The sequence below is a fragment of the Gigantopelta aegis genome, chromosome 10 (assembly GCF_016097555.1).
Source record: "Gigantopelta aegis isolate Gae_Host chromosome 10, Gae_host_genome, whole genome shotgun sequence".
NCBI lineage: Eukaryota > Metazoa > Mollusca > Gastropoda > Neomphalida > Peltospiridae > Gigantopelta > Gigantopelta aegis.
Window position 1 is genome coordinate 77,248,167 of NC_054708.1, and position 14,618 is coordinate 77,262,784.

Here is a 14,618-nt window from a genome sequence, read left to right on the forward strand (position 1 = left end):
TGAGGTGCATCAAAAGGAGCAATGCTGTTGCCTTCTTTTTCCTGGTTGTCTCATCATGAAAGTATGCCATTCTGCAGGAACTGAATTGTGATTAATTGTGATTGAAGCTTTGGGAGTTACACACGCCTCTGCTCTGTAGAGTTGCTCAGGACTGACTGAGGAAGATGCTCTGAGGCTGGCCTTTTATATGTCCACGTTACCATGACACATGTGAAACGCTTGAGCTACTCAAATTCGGCTGTCTTCGCCGACACCGTGGTCCCATCTCGATGTCATCGTACTATAATACGATGGCTACACGACGGCATTGCGAGGGCTTCACGTAGTCGTGTTGCCTTCCTAAGACAATCGGGCAGCTTCTTGTTTCCTTCGTATTGTCTTCGTGAGGCGAAAAATGCCCGATGGCACCGATCATCACACGAAGTAAAGACTAAGATGACACGATTTGACAAGATGCACTCACGATGGCTTTACGAAGGGCAAAATGGACACATGAATTCAACACGAAAATGAACCTTCGCAAGGTCTTTCGGCAATTTTTTGGTATGCCAAAGATTTTGCCACCGCTCACGAAGTTGCTGTCGGAGCCTGAGAAACTCAACCGGCGGTCATACGATGGCTTAAGATGCCCTCACGAATGGCCCGATGTTTTTACGATCAGATCCGAATTTGAACATTTCCTTTATCGTGTGTCCATCTGGTGTCAATTTCGGGACAGTGTGACGCCTGCATTAGGTTGTTACGTCGGCGAGGCTGGAGTGTTCCGGAGGTTCGGCAGCAGATGTTGGCGTCGTAACAGGGTACTGACTACCGTACCGTAGTCGGGGCCGCAGACCGCTCGGATCATCTTATGTAGATTCCGGTTGTCCAACTTGTTCGAAAGTATGGTCTGTCTATAGGTCTGCTCCCTCCGGTGTGTCACGACTACGGTGTGGTGAGTACCGAACATCTTACTGTGAAGTTCGTACTCGCTGCCGTCCTCCAGGGGTCTCCAGTCCGCGTTGAGGTAACTGCCACGGAGCTTGGTCGGGTCTGTCGTGTTCCCCTGCATGTACTGATGAAGGTGTTTCTTCAGTCCGCTCACTACGACGGTCCACTCGGACTCTTCGGGGGGGGGGGGGGGGGGGGGGACTACCGGCGCTGTTCTCTCGGTCTTGGCTGGCTGGTTGGTCGGTGATGTTGCCTTCCTCTTGCCAACGGCGGCTGATCGGGCCTGTGGCGTGGCGACCGGCCAGTTCTGCCTGGGCCACGTGACGGTCGGCGGTGTTGAGTCAGTCCCTCTCGGTGGTCGACGATTCCCGCAGGGCTGGTCTCGTCAACTCAGGTTGGGCTGGGGGCGGCGTCGCAGAAGGGACCGCCGCTGGCGGTTGAGCCGCCAGCTTTGCCCCCCCCCACCCCCTTGCCGTTCCTGGCGCGCTTTTCCTCTTCCTCCCTCTCCTCTTCTTCGTCTTCTTTGGACTGTCCTTCTAAAATGCTCCAAATTATTATAAATATTCGGTCGAGCAGTCAATTCTTTTTATTTTTGGCTTGTAACTTTTTTTTTTTTCTTTTTTTTTCTAATTGCTATTTTCAAAATTCTGCCCATTTTCAACTCTACCCCCCCCCCCCCCCCCCTTCCCATCCCGAATCAGGCCAGGCCATCGATCTTATCGGAGGTCGGACTCTGGATGGGCGTGTTCGAAACCCTAGTGGTATATGGGCACGTTAAACTACTTATCTATCTATCTATCTATCAAAACTATCTGGTATTGACTCACTCTTCCTGTATACCGGCCTCGGTGGCGTCGTGGTTAGGCCATCGGTCTACAGGCTGGTAGGTACTGGGTTCGGATCCCAGTCGAGGCATGGGATTTTTAATCCAGATACCGACTCCAAACCCTGAGTGAGTGCTCCGCAAGGCTCAATGGGTAGGTGTAAACCACTTGCACCGACCAGTGTTCCATAACTGGTTCAACAAAGCCCATGGTTTGTGCAATCCTGCCTGTGGGAAGCGCAAATAAAAGATCCCTTACTGCCTGTCGTAAAAGAGTAGCCTATATGGCGACAGCGGGTTTCCTCTAAAAAAACAGTGTCAGAATGACCATATGTTTGACGTCCAATAGCCGATGATAAGATAAAAAATCAATGTGCTCTAGTGGCGTCGTTAAATAAAACAAACTTTACTTTGCTTGTAAAAACATGCAAGAATATCCCAATAACAGAATATTTCTTGAAAAGTTTTACTCCGCAAAAAAGCATACAAACGTCTATGTAAATATAAAGCTCGTCAATATAAACAAAATATAAATTCACAAATTGAATATCATATAAATGTTGGTATCTAATAAAACAACTGCAATTAACAGACATTCTACCTGATCCAGACAGTTGTTACGAACATTAAAAAAAAACTCGCTTCAGATTATTCAAATGAAGGTCACATTAAAATGCCGCCTAACTGGAACATTCCTAACACGTCTTTAAATAAGCCTATTTCAGCTACAGAGATTATGACAAGCACTAAATTATTAATTAAAAAATGGCAAGTCCAGTGGAAATGATTGTATTTTCAATGATTTACTAAAATCAATTATGTGGCCTATGATAGACTACCGTGTTACATTATTTAACTTGGTATTACAAAATTCGTCATTCCAAGAAAAGTGGAATGAATCAATCTTAAAAATGCTACATAAAAAGGGAACCAAAACAGACCCTAACAGTTATAGGGAATTGCAAAACTATTTGTTGGAAAACTATTTACAAATATTTTGGCAAGAAGACTCAAAAATTATTTTGAATAAAACAATATACTTTGCAATTTAATATCTTTATAGATGACATTGTTAAGTATTTTGATGAACGATTAAAACCTATTGATGTGAATAACTTGAAAATTAACCATCTCTTATTCGCAGATGATTTGGTGCTTCTGTCCCTTTCAGCGTTTGGGCTCCAATGTACACTTAATGCTGTCAGCCAATATGCTATGTGTAATGATCTTTCCATTAATTTTGAAAATTTTAACAGTATTGTCTTTAATAAGTGTAAAATGAACACAGATCACCTTAAATTTAAAATAAGGTCCTCCAAAATTAAAGGAACAGACCCTAGTTTCAACCCGTGAAAATTGGTACTTGGTTTAGTTAATCTACAAACCTGTAACACATTTGGATAAAGTTAAAATTGAGTGAAACATGAGTCTATGGCTTTGAAATGGCGAAATACCCTCTAAAAACTAGACTAAAACTTGACTCCATAACTGTTACTTCTCAGACTCACGTTCGTTTTAAAAATATATGAGAAATGCATTTTGTGATAATAAAAACACAAGGATGACCAAAAACACTTCGAATGTACGGAAATTGATCATCTAAACCATAAAAACTAAGTAAAGTATGATTTCAGTTATGAAAAACGGCTATAATACTACAAAATATGTCTTAGTGTTTAAAAACTAGAGTATGTCCCTTTAACATCTCTAATGACTACACATATTTGGGTATCACTATAGACTGCCATGGTAAAATCAACATTGGTGTAAAGTGTTTAAAAAAACAAAGGACTTAAATCTTTAAATCACTTATTAAAATCCATTCTCTTTTATGTAGACAGACAGTAGAAATTAAATTTAGACTTTCAAGAGTTTAGCCTATATAAATTTGTAAATTTCATAGAAACTGATATACAAGCCAAGGTTGGGGAACCTAATAAGTAAATTTAGAAAAATTCACGGGTTGTACAAAACGAACAAAATAATATATGAAACAGGCTGTCGAATCAGGCATTGGATTACCACAAAATTATTTACGGTATATTGGAGAATAACGTCCGTTGTACAGTCCGGTTTTAAGCACGTTCCCAACGGGAGATGACGTCACGATAAAATTAGAAGAAAAGGGTTTTGTTTATAGGCTATGTGGGAGATGTAACTTGGTGAGTTGTGTTTTCATACCCAAATCACTGTTGTTGAAATAATCGAGTCTATTTGTTTAGTAGAAATTGATTCATAAACTGAATAAATCATACTTAGATGAACAATTAATGTGTTAGGAATGTAAGTAGTTTTTTTATCATAAAACTTATAAAACTTTATACTCTCACCCTGTCGAGTCGTTGTCTCTATTAAATCGTGCCATTTGGGAGTTTACCCCTTTTTTAAAGTAATATATACCACCTACCGTTTGTTTACGTTCCAAGTCTCACAGTAAGATGTGTAGACAGTCAAACAGCTAAGAAATTTTAAGTACATCCAATTATTTGCTACAGTTTACCTTAAAAATTCTTTTTTGTACACAGGAACCAAATTTAAGGTAAAATCACATGACGCGTATGCCAAATAAAACATTTGCAGTTTTCGTAATAGGATTGTATCAGAGACTATCCGACAGGTGGCATACCATTCCGGTTCTAAATTTGTATTGTCGTAACGCACCGATCGGTATATCCACTCTATTATTCCTGACCTACTTGTGAGCGTGTGTGTGACTAAAGCGTAGAACGGCTAAAAATTAAAGTAAATAATAAAAATCTACGAAATTTACAAAATAATGTTAAGTCAAATCGTGGATTTTCCCCAGCCATGTAGGCTACTCCCTACCATTCTTACAATTTTCTATCATATATCCACCATAATGGCCATGCCAAAACCATTAAATGTGTACACATTTCACCGATAATAATTGAGTGTTTGCAATAAAAAAAACCCCACGGTAACAGCATTTAATAAAGTTTTAATTTGTAAAACGCCACGTTCCATTCTTCGCTGTTTACTTCCGGTGCTATTCATTGTTTGTTATCGCGACTTAATATGAAGACATACGTGTTTAAAACCACAAATTATTCTTTTGCAGAGTAAATTCAACCAAATTTGTCAACATAATTATTTTTAATAAATTATTTCAATGAAATTAAATAAATAAATAAATATATATATATATATATATATATATATATATATATATATATATATATATATATATTCAATGTAAATTAAAAAAAAATTAAAAAATTTAATATGTAATACAATTTTACATATAATTACAGAATTAAATATTAAATTTTCAAATATAAATATACTGTTTTTTGTTCTTAATTTTCTATTTCTTTTTTACAAGTAAGTAGAAATATAATCATGCTTTTTCATATACATTTACATGAAATGGAAATGATAGTGGTATTGTTTTGCAATATTTATAATTTGTTAATGTAAATAATTTAATTTGTGTACAATATGACATAATCTGATAGGAACTCTGATTTCACTGAGCCTGTTTTAACATAAATCTATTTGACATACCGGTATCTAAATATTCAACTTTTTAGTACATATATTAAGAAAAGTCCACTGTAAATTATCTTAATCATGGTTCATACACTTATTTAACAAGAAAATTCATGACTTTCTATGATTTCCACTGATGATGAAATTAACAGCAGTTGAAAACTGCTTTAGACATTATACTTTTTTTTCTCTCCAAAGGCTGTAAGAGTAATAAATTATAAATTAAAGAAACAAAATACTGCTGTTTTATAAATGTGGATTTCTAAAACTAGATGCAGCAAGAAATAATTATGGCTATATATAAAAATACACTTATGGTTTACTAATAGTTTAAAGTGAATATAGGTACAACACCAATTAACACTAATTACATTAATTTCAAGAGATGCATTACATGCAGTATTCACACATGGCTTGCTTCATGTTCAGTGTATGATCAGAGTTACTTGCTTAGCATGTACATAAACAATACCTATCTGGTATTTATATTTTCAGTCCAACAGTGTGGCTTTTTTCAATGCCATGCTAGAATTTATCATAATGTAGTCAACATACTCCCCCAAAAAGTACAAGTATTATAAACTGTTATACGGCTTAATAGTCACTTGAACAAATATAAAAAAAAATTCAGTTTCAGGATATTTATGTAAATAAATTCTAGATTATATTTTGGAAATTTTGTTATAGTCAGTTTGTTTTTGGGTCAGTAGCAAAAACAAAACAGTTTGTTCTGTTACGCCTCAAGTATTCAATCAAATCTCACATTGCAAAACAAGCTCCGCAGTCTCTTTAGAATAACCAATAATGAAAAGAAATTAATATTTTTTTTACAACATCTCAGCACATTTTAAATTTGGTGTTAAATATGTGTTTCAGAAAAACAGCCTTCATAATTTTGACCCGTGCTTTTGACACTTGGCATCGATTCTGACTCGCTGAGAAGGTAAACCCATGGCCACCACACAGGCTACTCCTAAAATTACTTTAAGTTCAGCATTTTCACTTTCATTGGAGTTATTTGTTTACACCACCATCACAGCATCCTTTTTATAGTGTTTTTGTCAGTAATTTCAAATATGCTTAGTATAAAAAAGAAAATGCATCCTACATACATATTACATCTTACAAAGAGATGCCCAACTAGTATGCCCCCTATATAAACAGATTAACAAAGGAATAATCAAATATAGAGGTTAAAGGTCAACATTTATCAAAAACGTAATTCACTATTGTTTGGTATCTACGTATACCTTTTACAATATGTATGAAGTATCAATAAAATTAAAATAAATTAATTTACCAGTTTTTAATATATTCGCAATAAAAAGTCGCGTTTTCCCCATCGCTTGCCAAAATGCCTGTCGACTCGAAGAGCCAAGTCACATGACTGGCATAACATGAAAGCGTGATTATCAGCCTTTCAGACATATTACTGGGAAGGTCGAACACCTGTATTTTTAAAACGCGAAAATGGTATTATATTGAATTGAATTGTATGGACGGAATATTCTTTTGGACGGGTCGGGTAAAGTTTTAACGTGCATATATGCCACAAAAGCTTCACGCACGCCTATCACAGGCTTAGTCTCTGACTTTCGCCAGTGACTAAGTCCGGGATGGGGGGGGGGGGGGGGGGGGGGGTTTGTGAAAATGGGCAGGATTTTGAAAATAGCAATTAGTAAAAAAGTTAATAGAATAAATAAAATAAAGGAAAAAAGGTTACAAGCCAAAATAAAAAGAATTAACTGCTCGGCCGAATATTTATATAATTTGGAGCATTTTAGGACGGTCCAAAATTAAATAAGAGAAAGAAGAGAGGATCGGACTATTTAATAATATTTAAAAAAAAGAAGTAATTTCGACAAAACATTTTGAACGCAGATCTAAAAGTTTAAAGTCCGATCAATATGTCCACGCGAGAGACCTCGTTAAGGCCGTTTGGGTGCACAGCTTAAAGGGACGAGATGGGTTGCATCCCGTCAAGAAAACCCCTAGATTGACAGTCGATAGACGTTGAAGGTGTAGTGCTGTGCTGAAATACAGATCTTGAGAAGCCGGATCCGTCTGAACGAGAGAGAGAATCAGACTAGGGTATAGTCCAGTCGTCATGGGTTGGTATAGTGGTGCAGACGGGCCCGACTCCGGAGGATACGAGATGGTATCACAATAAAACAAAGTAACGTCTAGAAAAGAGTAGTAGGGGCCGACCCCGCTTCCTATTTCTTCTTAGAGTGGGGCGGTCAATCTTCCAGTGCTGTTAGGACAGGCTCGGACATGTAGAGACTAATCGCGAACAACCGTGGCGTTCTGCAGAATGGCTGTCATATGAGTCACGAAAAAACAAGTCAACATAGTCAGACGGAGAAATGACATGGAGGCGAGGAATCTCGCTAAAAAAGAATCCAACCTGGTGGTGCAGACTGTCGAAACGAGAAGCGTTCCAGCGTTCAATCAGTTCCAATGGCCGCATACATCCCAGTAGAAAACTTCACTTCGCTAATAAAAACAACAAAGTGAAGGATCCCCAAGTCGAGCCGCGAAAACAAGTGCAGTGTGCACAAGCGAAACAAACATGTCTTACCACGAGGAGCTGCAGACTGGGAATGATAGCGCAGACACGGACTTGAACTCGATTTATAATCCTTAGGCCTATTGTGTGTATATTTCTAGCTATAACTTACTAGGCCTACGTTAAACATTGTCGCCATGACAGAGCGTTTAGGGGGAAAAGTAATAATAAAAAACTATGTTACATAACGCTGTTAAATACATCACCGACTCACCTACCCCCTGTAACGCCACATGATGTTTGGACCTACACCCACCCAACCCCTCGAGCGTTACCTAATATTTAAATGGTCCCAGTTTGCATTTTGATGGTATGTTGTAAATAGAGAATAATACATGAGTGGCCGTAGGATAGCATTTAACTCACAACGAGTTGTTCTAAAATGTATTTAACGAGCGAAAGCGAGTTTGATATGTTTTTAAACAACGAGTTGTGAGATAATGGTATCTAACGGACACGAATGTATTATTCTATTTCTTACATATCTTAAAAAACAGGTTTTAAGCAAATGCTAACATCTTTTTCGACTAAAAGTTATTTACAGCCGTTGCACTTGTAGCTGACTTACGCATCACAGTCACATGATTGCCAGGTTAACTATACGTCAGAGTGTAATCAATTTCCACCTTGCTGTTTTGTTATTGGACGTATGGCATTGGTGACCTGGTCATCAGCTAGGAGCAGCCAGTCGTATGTGTTGAAATTATTAACACACGTATGTTTTTAAAACAACTATGTTATAAAAAATAACGCATGTTGTTCTCGCCAACAGGTGTGTAAGAAAATGGTATTGGCTCGGGTGGAGGATGTATGCACAAATAGCATATGCAATAATCTGAAAAGGAAAATGAAGGGGAAAACATAAGAGCAAATGTGTTTACCAGTTGTTTCTAGACGCACATGGTGATCATTATAGTTATGAAGACACAACTACAGCAGTCACTCTCATCCTACAGCAGCGCTCATCATCGCAGTTACCAGCATCCCTTTTGTCAGACACCCACATCCCATCTGAAGCTGATTAGACAGCTACCTACATCATCGATTCGAAGTTACCTTCATCATGCCTAACTGTGACTTCATTATCAGCTGAATTACACAACTTATTCTTAGTGAATTATTTATTATCCTAATTGTAGATACATGCGATATTGTATGCTTATTACTATTGTTGTTTGTTTATACTAATAAGCCGCTGTGCTTACGGTCAGTAAAATTTGAATTGAATGTCACGTATACCTCTGCTTGTGACAGGTAACACCAATGACATTTTCCACAAATCCTGAATACAATCTCTATCAAAGCTGATTAGCAGAGGAAAAATGGTTACATTGATATATATCAATGAGTCATTCGACAGAACATGTCACTTTTATGTCCCTACACAATTTCTTGTGTATTTACATATAGAAAACTTTTTTTTTTTTTTAAATATCTTATTAATAATATCCTGTCAGCAATTTTTTTTCTCTGCTAATCCGCTTTGATAGAGATTTTATTCAGGATTAGTGGAAAATGCCATCGGTGTTAACTACGCACGCACGCACTCACGCGCGCGCACGCACACACACACATACACTCACACAGAGAGAGACTCTGTTACCCTATACGTCGCCCCAGAAGGTATGTTTAATTGAAGTGTCCTACAAATCACAGTACACAGTGAGTGAGCGTGTTACAAGAGAGGGAGAGAGTTTGGTCATTTTCAAACCAGTAACATTTGTTTACACGTAGGCCCCTGTTGTTCTGTATTTCAGATGATGCATTATTTGAAGGTTCTTTGTTTGGCATATCTCTTATGTGTGCAGCTGACTACAAGTGTTGATTTGCTGTCAGAAATCCAACAGACTATTGTGAATAATATGTAGTGGATAATAGCTGAAAGCTGTAGTTATATTTAAATTTATAAAATTTCCTGCATTTCCTGTGTTTAAAGTGTTAATGAAATGAGATAATAATTTGTTCACTGAGGATGACATAGGAATACTACTATGGTAAAAACATAACAATACTTAAATCTACTGTCACAGTGCCATTATTTTACAGCTGTTTGTCTTCGTCAATATTTAAACATAAAAAGGGAAATACATACCACAGACTACAAATTATTGATTCATCTTGTAGTTGCAGAATGATGTCAAACGTCAGCATCACGAGAAGGGCTGCACAACTCTTCAGGGATCAACAAGCTGCAAACTTCCTGCAGGTGTTGAAGAAACTCGGTCTGTAGATAGGGACAAAACTCCTTTACCTCATAACTCTGAATATGTCACATACGACGGCTGTTATACCTGCATGGAGGGATCCTGGGTGAAGTCTTCGTGTCCAGGTATGGTTAATATAAAGTGTATTACACTTGAAATAATAAATGTGTGGAGACTAGTGTAATCACTTTTTACCAGGTGTTAAGTTAAAGATTTCATTATTCATAGCAAAGATGATATTTTAAAACTTAATATGACAAACCCTCGTTTTTAAACATGACGTATTTTTCACTACTAGAGCCGATTTTGCTAACTGAAATCAGACATTACTTAGATTTTGTTGTTTGGATTATCCATTTTCGTACATCCGAAATGTTTCATTCTTGTGTTTCTAATACCACGAAATGCATTTTTCATAATTTTAAAAACACAATTATCTCTAAGAATTAACGATTATGGGGACAAGCTCTTGTCTATTCTTTAAGAGTATTTCAACGCCACAGACTCTTGTTTTACCTTATTGAAACTTTATCCACATGTGTTACAGGTTTGTTTATCAACCAAACTTAAGTGTCCATTTTCAACGATTGAAACTAGGGTCTGCGACTTTAACAGTACATGACGCACACAGCCTCAGTCCTGTTTGTCTATAAAGATCATTGGCCAAATCAACAGCATCAGTCCTGTTTGTCTATAAAGATCATTGGCCAGATCAACAGCCTTTGTCCTGTTTGTCTATAAAGATCATTGGCCAAATTCACACAACAAACATTGACACTTTACGTTTACCAACAGCATTTCTACGTTTACAAGTAGTTTGGTATCTATTCTATGCAGTTACAGTAATATGGAAGTTAGTTCACGGTGAGAACAAAATAATACGCTTTAATTAGATTCGAACTGTATCATGTGTATTGTTTGTAACCACACAAGTTTTTTAGTTAAAAATTCTAATTTATCCTGCATTCATTACATGTATATTGAAGGTATGATAACCAGATAAATCTCTATATTTTCGGTCACTGACCAAAAATGTAGACTTTTGGGAAGGAACTACTTTTTCACTAATTACGAAAATAAATTAATTTTAAAAATAAGAAATAAATTGTTATTGTTTATGAACTGTTTACTTTTGGTGTACAGTTATTGTAGGTGATAATGCATTTAAACATGTATTCCAGACAAAAACGGTAAAGTTGTGAAATTAAACAGTTCATTTCATTAATTTTTCGTCTTATGTCGATTGCTGGATAAATAAGATAATTGGTTATTGTCTTATAATCTCAGCTTTATCCTGCTCATGGTCAGGTCGAATAGTGAATACCGCTCAGCAGGGCGTCGGGAGTAGTAAGGAGGCCTATTGAGATCCATGACCTACTTTCCGTGACCGTGACCTACTTTCCCGTGATCTAGACACTGAGGGCCGGAGCCCTACTGGCCCGGCCCCGTCCTACTTATACCGACCCCATCCTACTGGTCCTGACCTACTTAGACAGGGCGCGACCTATTTAGACTAGTTCTAGCCTACTTAGTTCGGCCACGAACCGTCCTACTAAGCACCGCCCGTGCTATCCTGACGTAATGGCATCAGGGGGATACCAACGTAGGGACGCGCAACGAGATTGGCCTCTCTCAACCGATTCCTTACAGTTTTGGGGTGCATGGAACGATTGTGGGTGCCAATGGTGTTGTGAGCAGTAAGGTGACGATCGCGCAAATGCGCAAGCCTGACGGTCTGCAACCCTTCCTGTAACCCGTAAACGTATCATAAGACGTATGGTCCGAACTTTCACACCAAATTGCACAGCAACTTGTCTTTGCATATGACCTTGCATGAGCTTTTGAAATTGCTTGACCTCTCTCAACTTCGGTTAAGCATGGCATAATGGCAATTAAAGTTTTACCAACTTGTTATTTTTTTGTTATTTCCAAAACACTTTTGCTTTTTTCTTACCTCACACCAAACAAATTATTTACAAAAAAACATTATTAAAGCATTGAATCGGGCACACATGAATATTAAAAATTATGTTAATATATTTTGTAACTATTAACTATCTTTCTGTGCACCTTGATTGTTTGTAGAAGAACATCACCATCGATGGAAACGTTCTCTTGGAATTATTGCTACCGTGGTTAGAATTGTTAATGGCATTGTGGGAATTGTCCAGGAAGGAGTTAAAATATATTGCAAATTCTTCTGCAGAGGTTATACTGGAGAAGGTATGTCATTATAAACTTTATATTTTCATTTGATGCAGTTTAGTAACCTATGGATAATTTATCACCATTGAGTTCCGTTTTCTTCATGTTTAGAATTTTCGGACCAGTCGCATAATGGCAATGCCCCTACACACAAATTGCGTGCATCATCCTGAAAGTAACTTGTTTCCTATAGTATAGACAAAGCAAGTGACAGTTCTTCAAGGAGGCATTCACAAGCTTGTGATAACACCAATTAGAGACTCTAACTCTTCCTCTCTCTCTCTCTCTCTCTCTCTCTCTCCTCCCTCTCCCTTCCGCCACTCCACTCCTCCCCTCTGTCTCTTTCCTCTTTTCTCTCTCTCTCTCTCTCTCCTCTCTCCTCTCTCTCTCTCCTCTCTCTCCTCTCTCTCTCTCCCTCTCTCTCCTCTTTCTCTCTCTCCCGCTATCTCTCTCTCCTCTCCGTCTCTCTCTCCCTCTCTCCTCTCTCTCTCTCGCTCTTCCCCCTCTCTCTCTCTCCTCTCCCTCCTCCTCTCCCCCTCTCTCTCATCGTCTCTCGCACCTCTCACTCTCTCTCCTCTCTCCCTCTCTCTCTCTCTCTCTCTCTCTCTCTCTCTCTCTCTCTCTCTCTCTCTCTCTCTCTCTCTCAAGCTGTTTGTATTTAGAATGCTATGATTGTTTTGTCGTTCGGATCTGCATTTCATAGAATAATACAACAATTTTCTATCATGTCTGGGAAAGTGCATGTAAAATAGCCATCGCTACTAATGAAAAAAAATGTAGCAGGTTTCCTCTAAGACTATATATCAGAATTACCAAATGTTTCACATTTAATAGACGATGGTTAATACATCGATGTGCTCTAGTGGTGTCATGAAACAAAATTTAATGGCGTCACCTTGCTAGAGGCTGGTGTCATTCCCACTATTTATACTATTTTACTGTCCTAATTTGGAAATGAAAGTCAGATTAATCAATTTAAACAAACCAATAAATAATTTTTTTTATTGAGGTTCATATTTTTAAAACCCAGTCTGGTGTGGCAGTCATCCTACACTAGGTGTACCGATGTGGTGTTCTAAGAGTGGTAGTTCTTCTGTACACGAAAAACCTGGGTGATCTGTGACAATAGTCATGACCATGTCAATCATGTCCTTTCGATTGTGTACACAAATATGATTATGATCATTCAGATTAGGGATCAGACTGAATATTATTTCAAAAATAAAAATAAAAGTGTTGAATTCAATGCCACAATGTCATGTGGCACAAATCAAGTTCAAAATAGATACTGTTAAGTAGTAATAACATTGTAACGTTGGACGCATGTAGCTCATCGTAATGACGTGAAGATGTCAGATGATGTATCATGTATAATGTCGAGTGCATTACATGACTAACAACACGTTATACTAATTGGGTACAGGAGAACATGTATTATACCAGGCTCAGAACATTATAAATACTGATTTAATACAGTACAACAAAGAGAAAAATATTAAGCCAATCTGGAGAGTGGTAATTTAACTATATGTACTAGGTGGGTCTGTTGAGCCTCATGTATGCAAATGAGCTAGGTCAACTAAGCTGATGGCTTTGGCAGCTGTCAGCTGACCTCAGTGACCCAGGTTAATGGCTATAGCAACTGGGTGACTTTTAAGATTGAGGGCTCTACTTTAACTGAGGTTAATGGCTTCCGTAGTTGTCAGCTGACCTCACTGACCTGGGTGAATGGGTTTGACAGATGTTGGAGGTCAGGAAATGACTCCTGGCTTACTGAGGTGTGATTATGCAGCTGTCGAAGGTCCTTTGATGTACATGAAATGGAAGAGCAGTCGTTAATGACTCGTAGAGGGGATATCAGGTTACTGCTTTCATGGCACAAAAACAGATGTTGGCCTATCAGATGGTTTGAACATGCAGACCTACTGGCATTGGGATGCTGACCACTAAGTTTGGTAATTAGATTTTGCAGCTGTTGGGGTTAGTGTGGGAACCTGACCTCTAAGTGTGACGTCAGTGTAAAATAATGGATTTTGCAGCTGTCGTGAGTGAGTGTGGATATTAACAAACTGGTTTCAGCCAGTTCTATAAACGTGTTCAGACATGTTCGCATGCTGACCTCGAGATAGTGTGGGTACGCCATTCGAAGGGTATAAAAAGCCCAGAGTTAGAATGATTGGCACTCGCTCAGAGAAGTTGCTAGAGAGAAGACGTATACCATTGATGATACTTACGATATATAATATTGTATATAAAATGGCATCGGGATATTCAAGAAGCACTACAGAAAGCAATGAAACCAGATGTCACATAGATCTTGGTAGTAACATATTTGTAGTGGCGAAAACGTGGAATGGGGACATTGCTATTCACATTT

The 14,618-nt window shown here is 38.1% G+C and overlaps 2 protein-coding genes across 3 annotated transcripts in view; one reads left to right on the forward strand and one right to left on the reverse strand.

The window, feature by feature from the left end:
- The window catches only part of LOC121383948, a 5,297-nt gene extending 1,471 nt beyond the window's left edge, over positions 1 to 3,826 (reverse strand). Inside the window, exon 1 of one of the 2 annotated variants that reach the window (XM_041514056.1) lies at positions 3,791 to 3,826. The gene's annotated coding sequence lies outside the window, so the exon portion shown is untranslated. Of the gene's footprint in view, positions 1,427 to 3,790 lie in introns of those variants that run through there. The other variant, XM_041514055.1, reaches the window with a different exon arrangement.
- A 67-nt stretch (positions 3,827 to 3,893) lies between these two features.
- Positions 3,894 to 14,618, forward strand: part of LOC121383216 — a 43,650-nt gene continuing 32,925 nt past the window's right edge. The window contains exons 1-3 of the mRNA XM_041513102.1: positions 3,894 to 3,915; positions 9,957 to 10,161; positions 12,122 to 12,259. Coding sequence (XP_041369036.1) covers positions 10,128 to 10,161; positions 12,122 to 12,259 — 172 coding nt within the window. The 5' untranslated portion in view covers positions 3,894 to 3,915; positions 9,957 to 10,127. The remainder of the gene's footprint in view (positions 3,916 to 9,956; positions 10,162 to 12,121; positions 12,260 to 14,618) is intronic.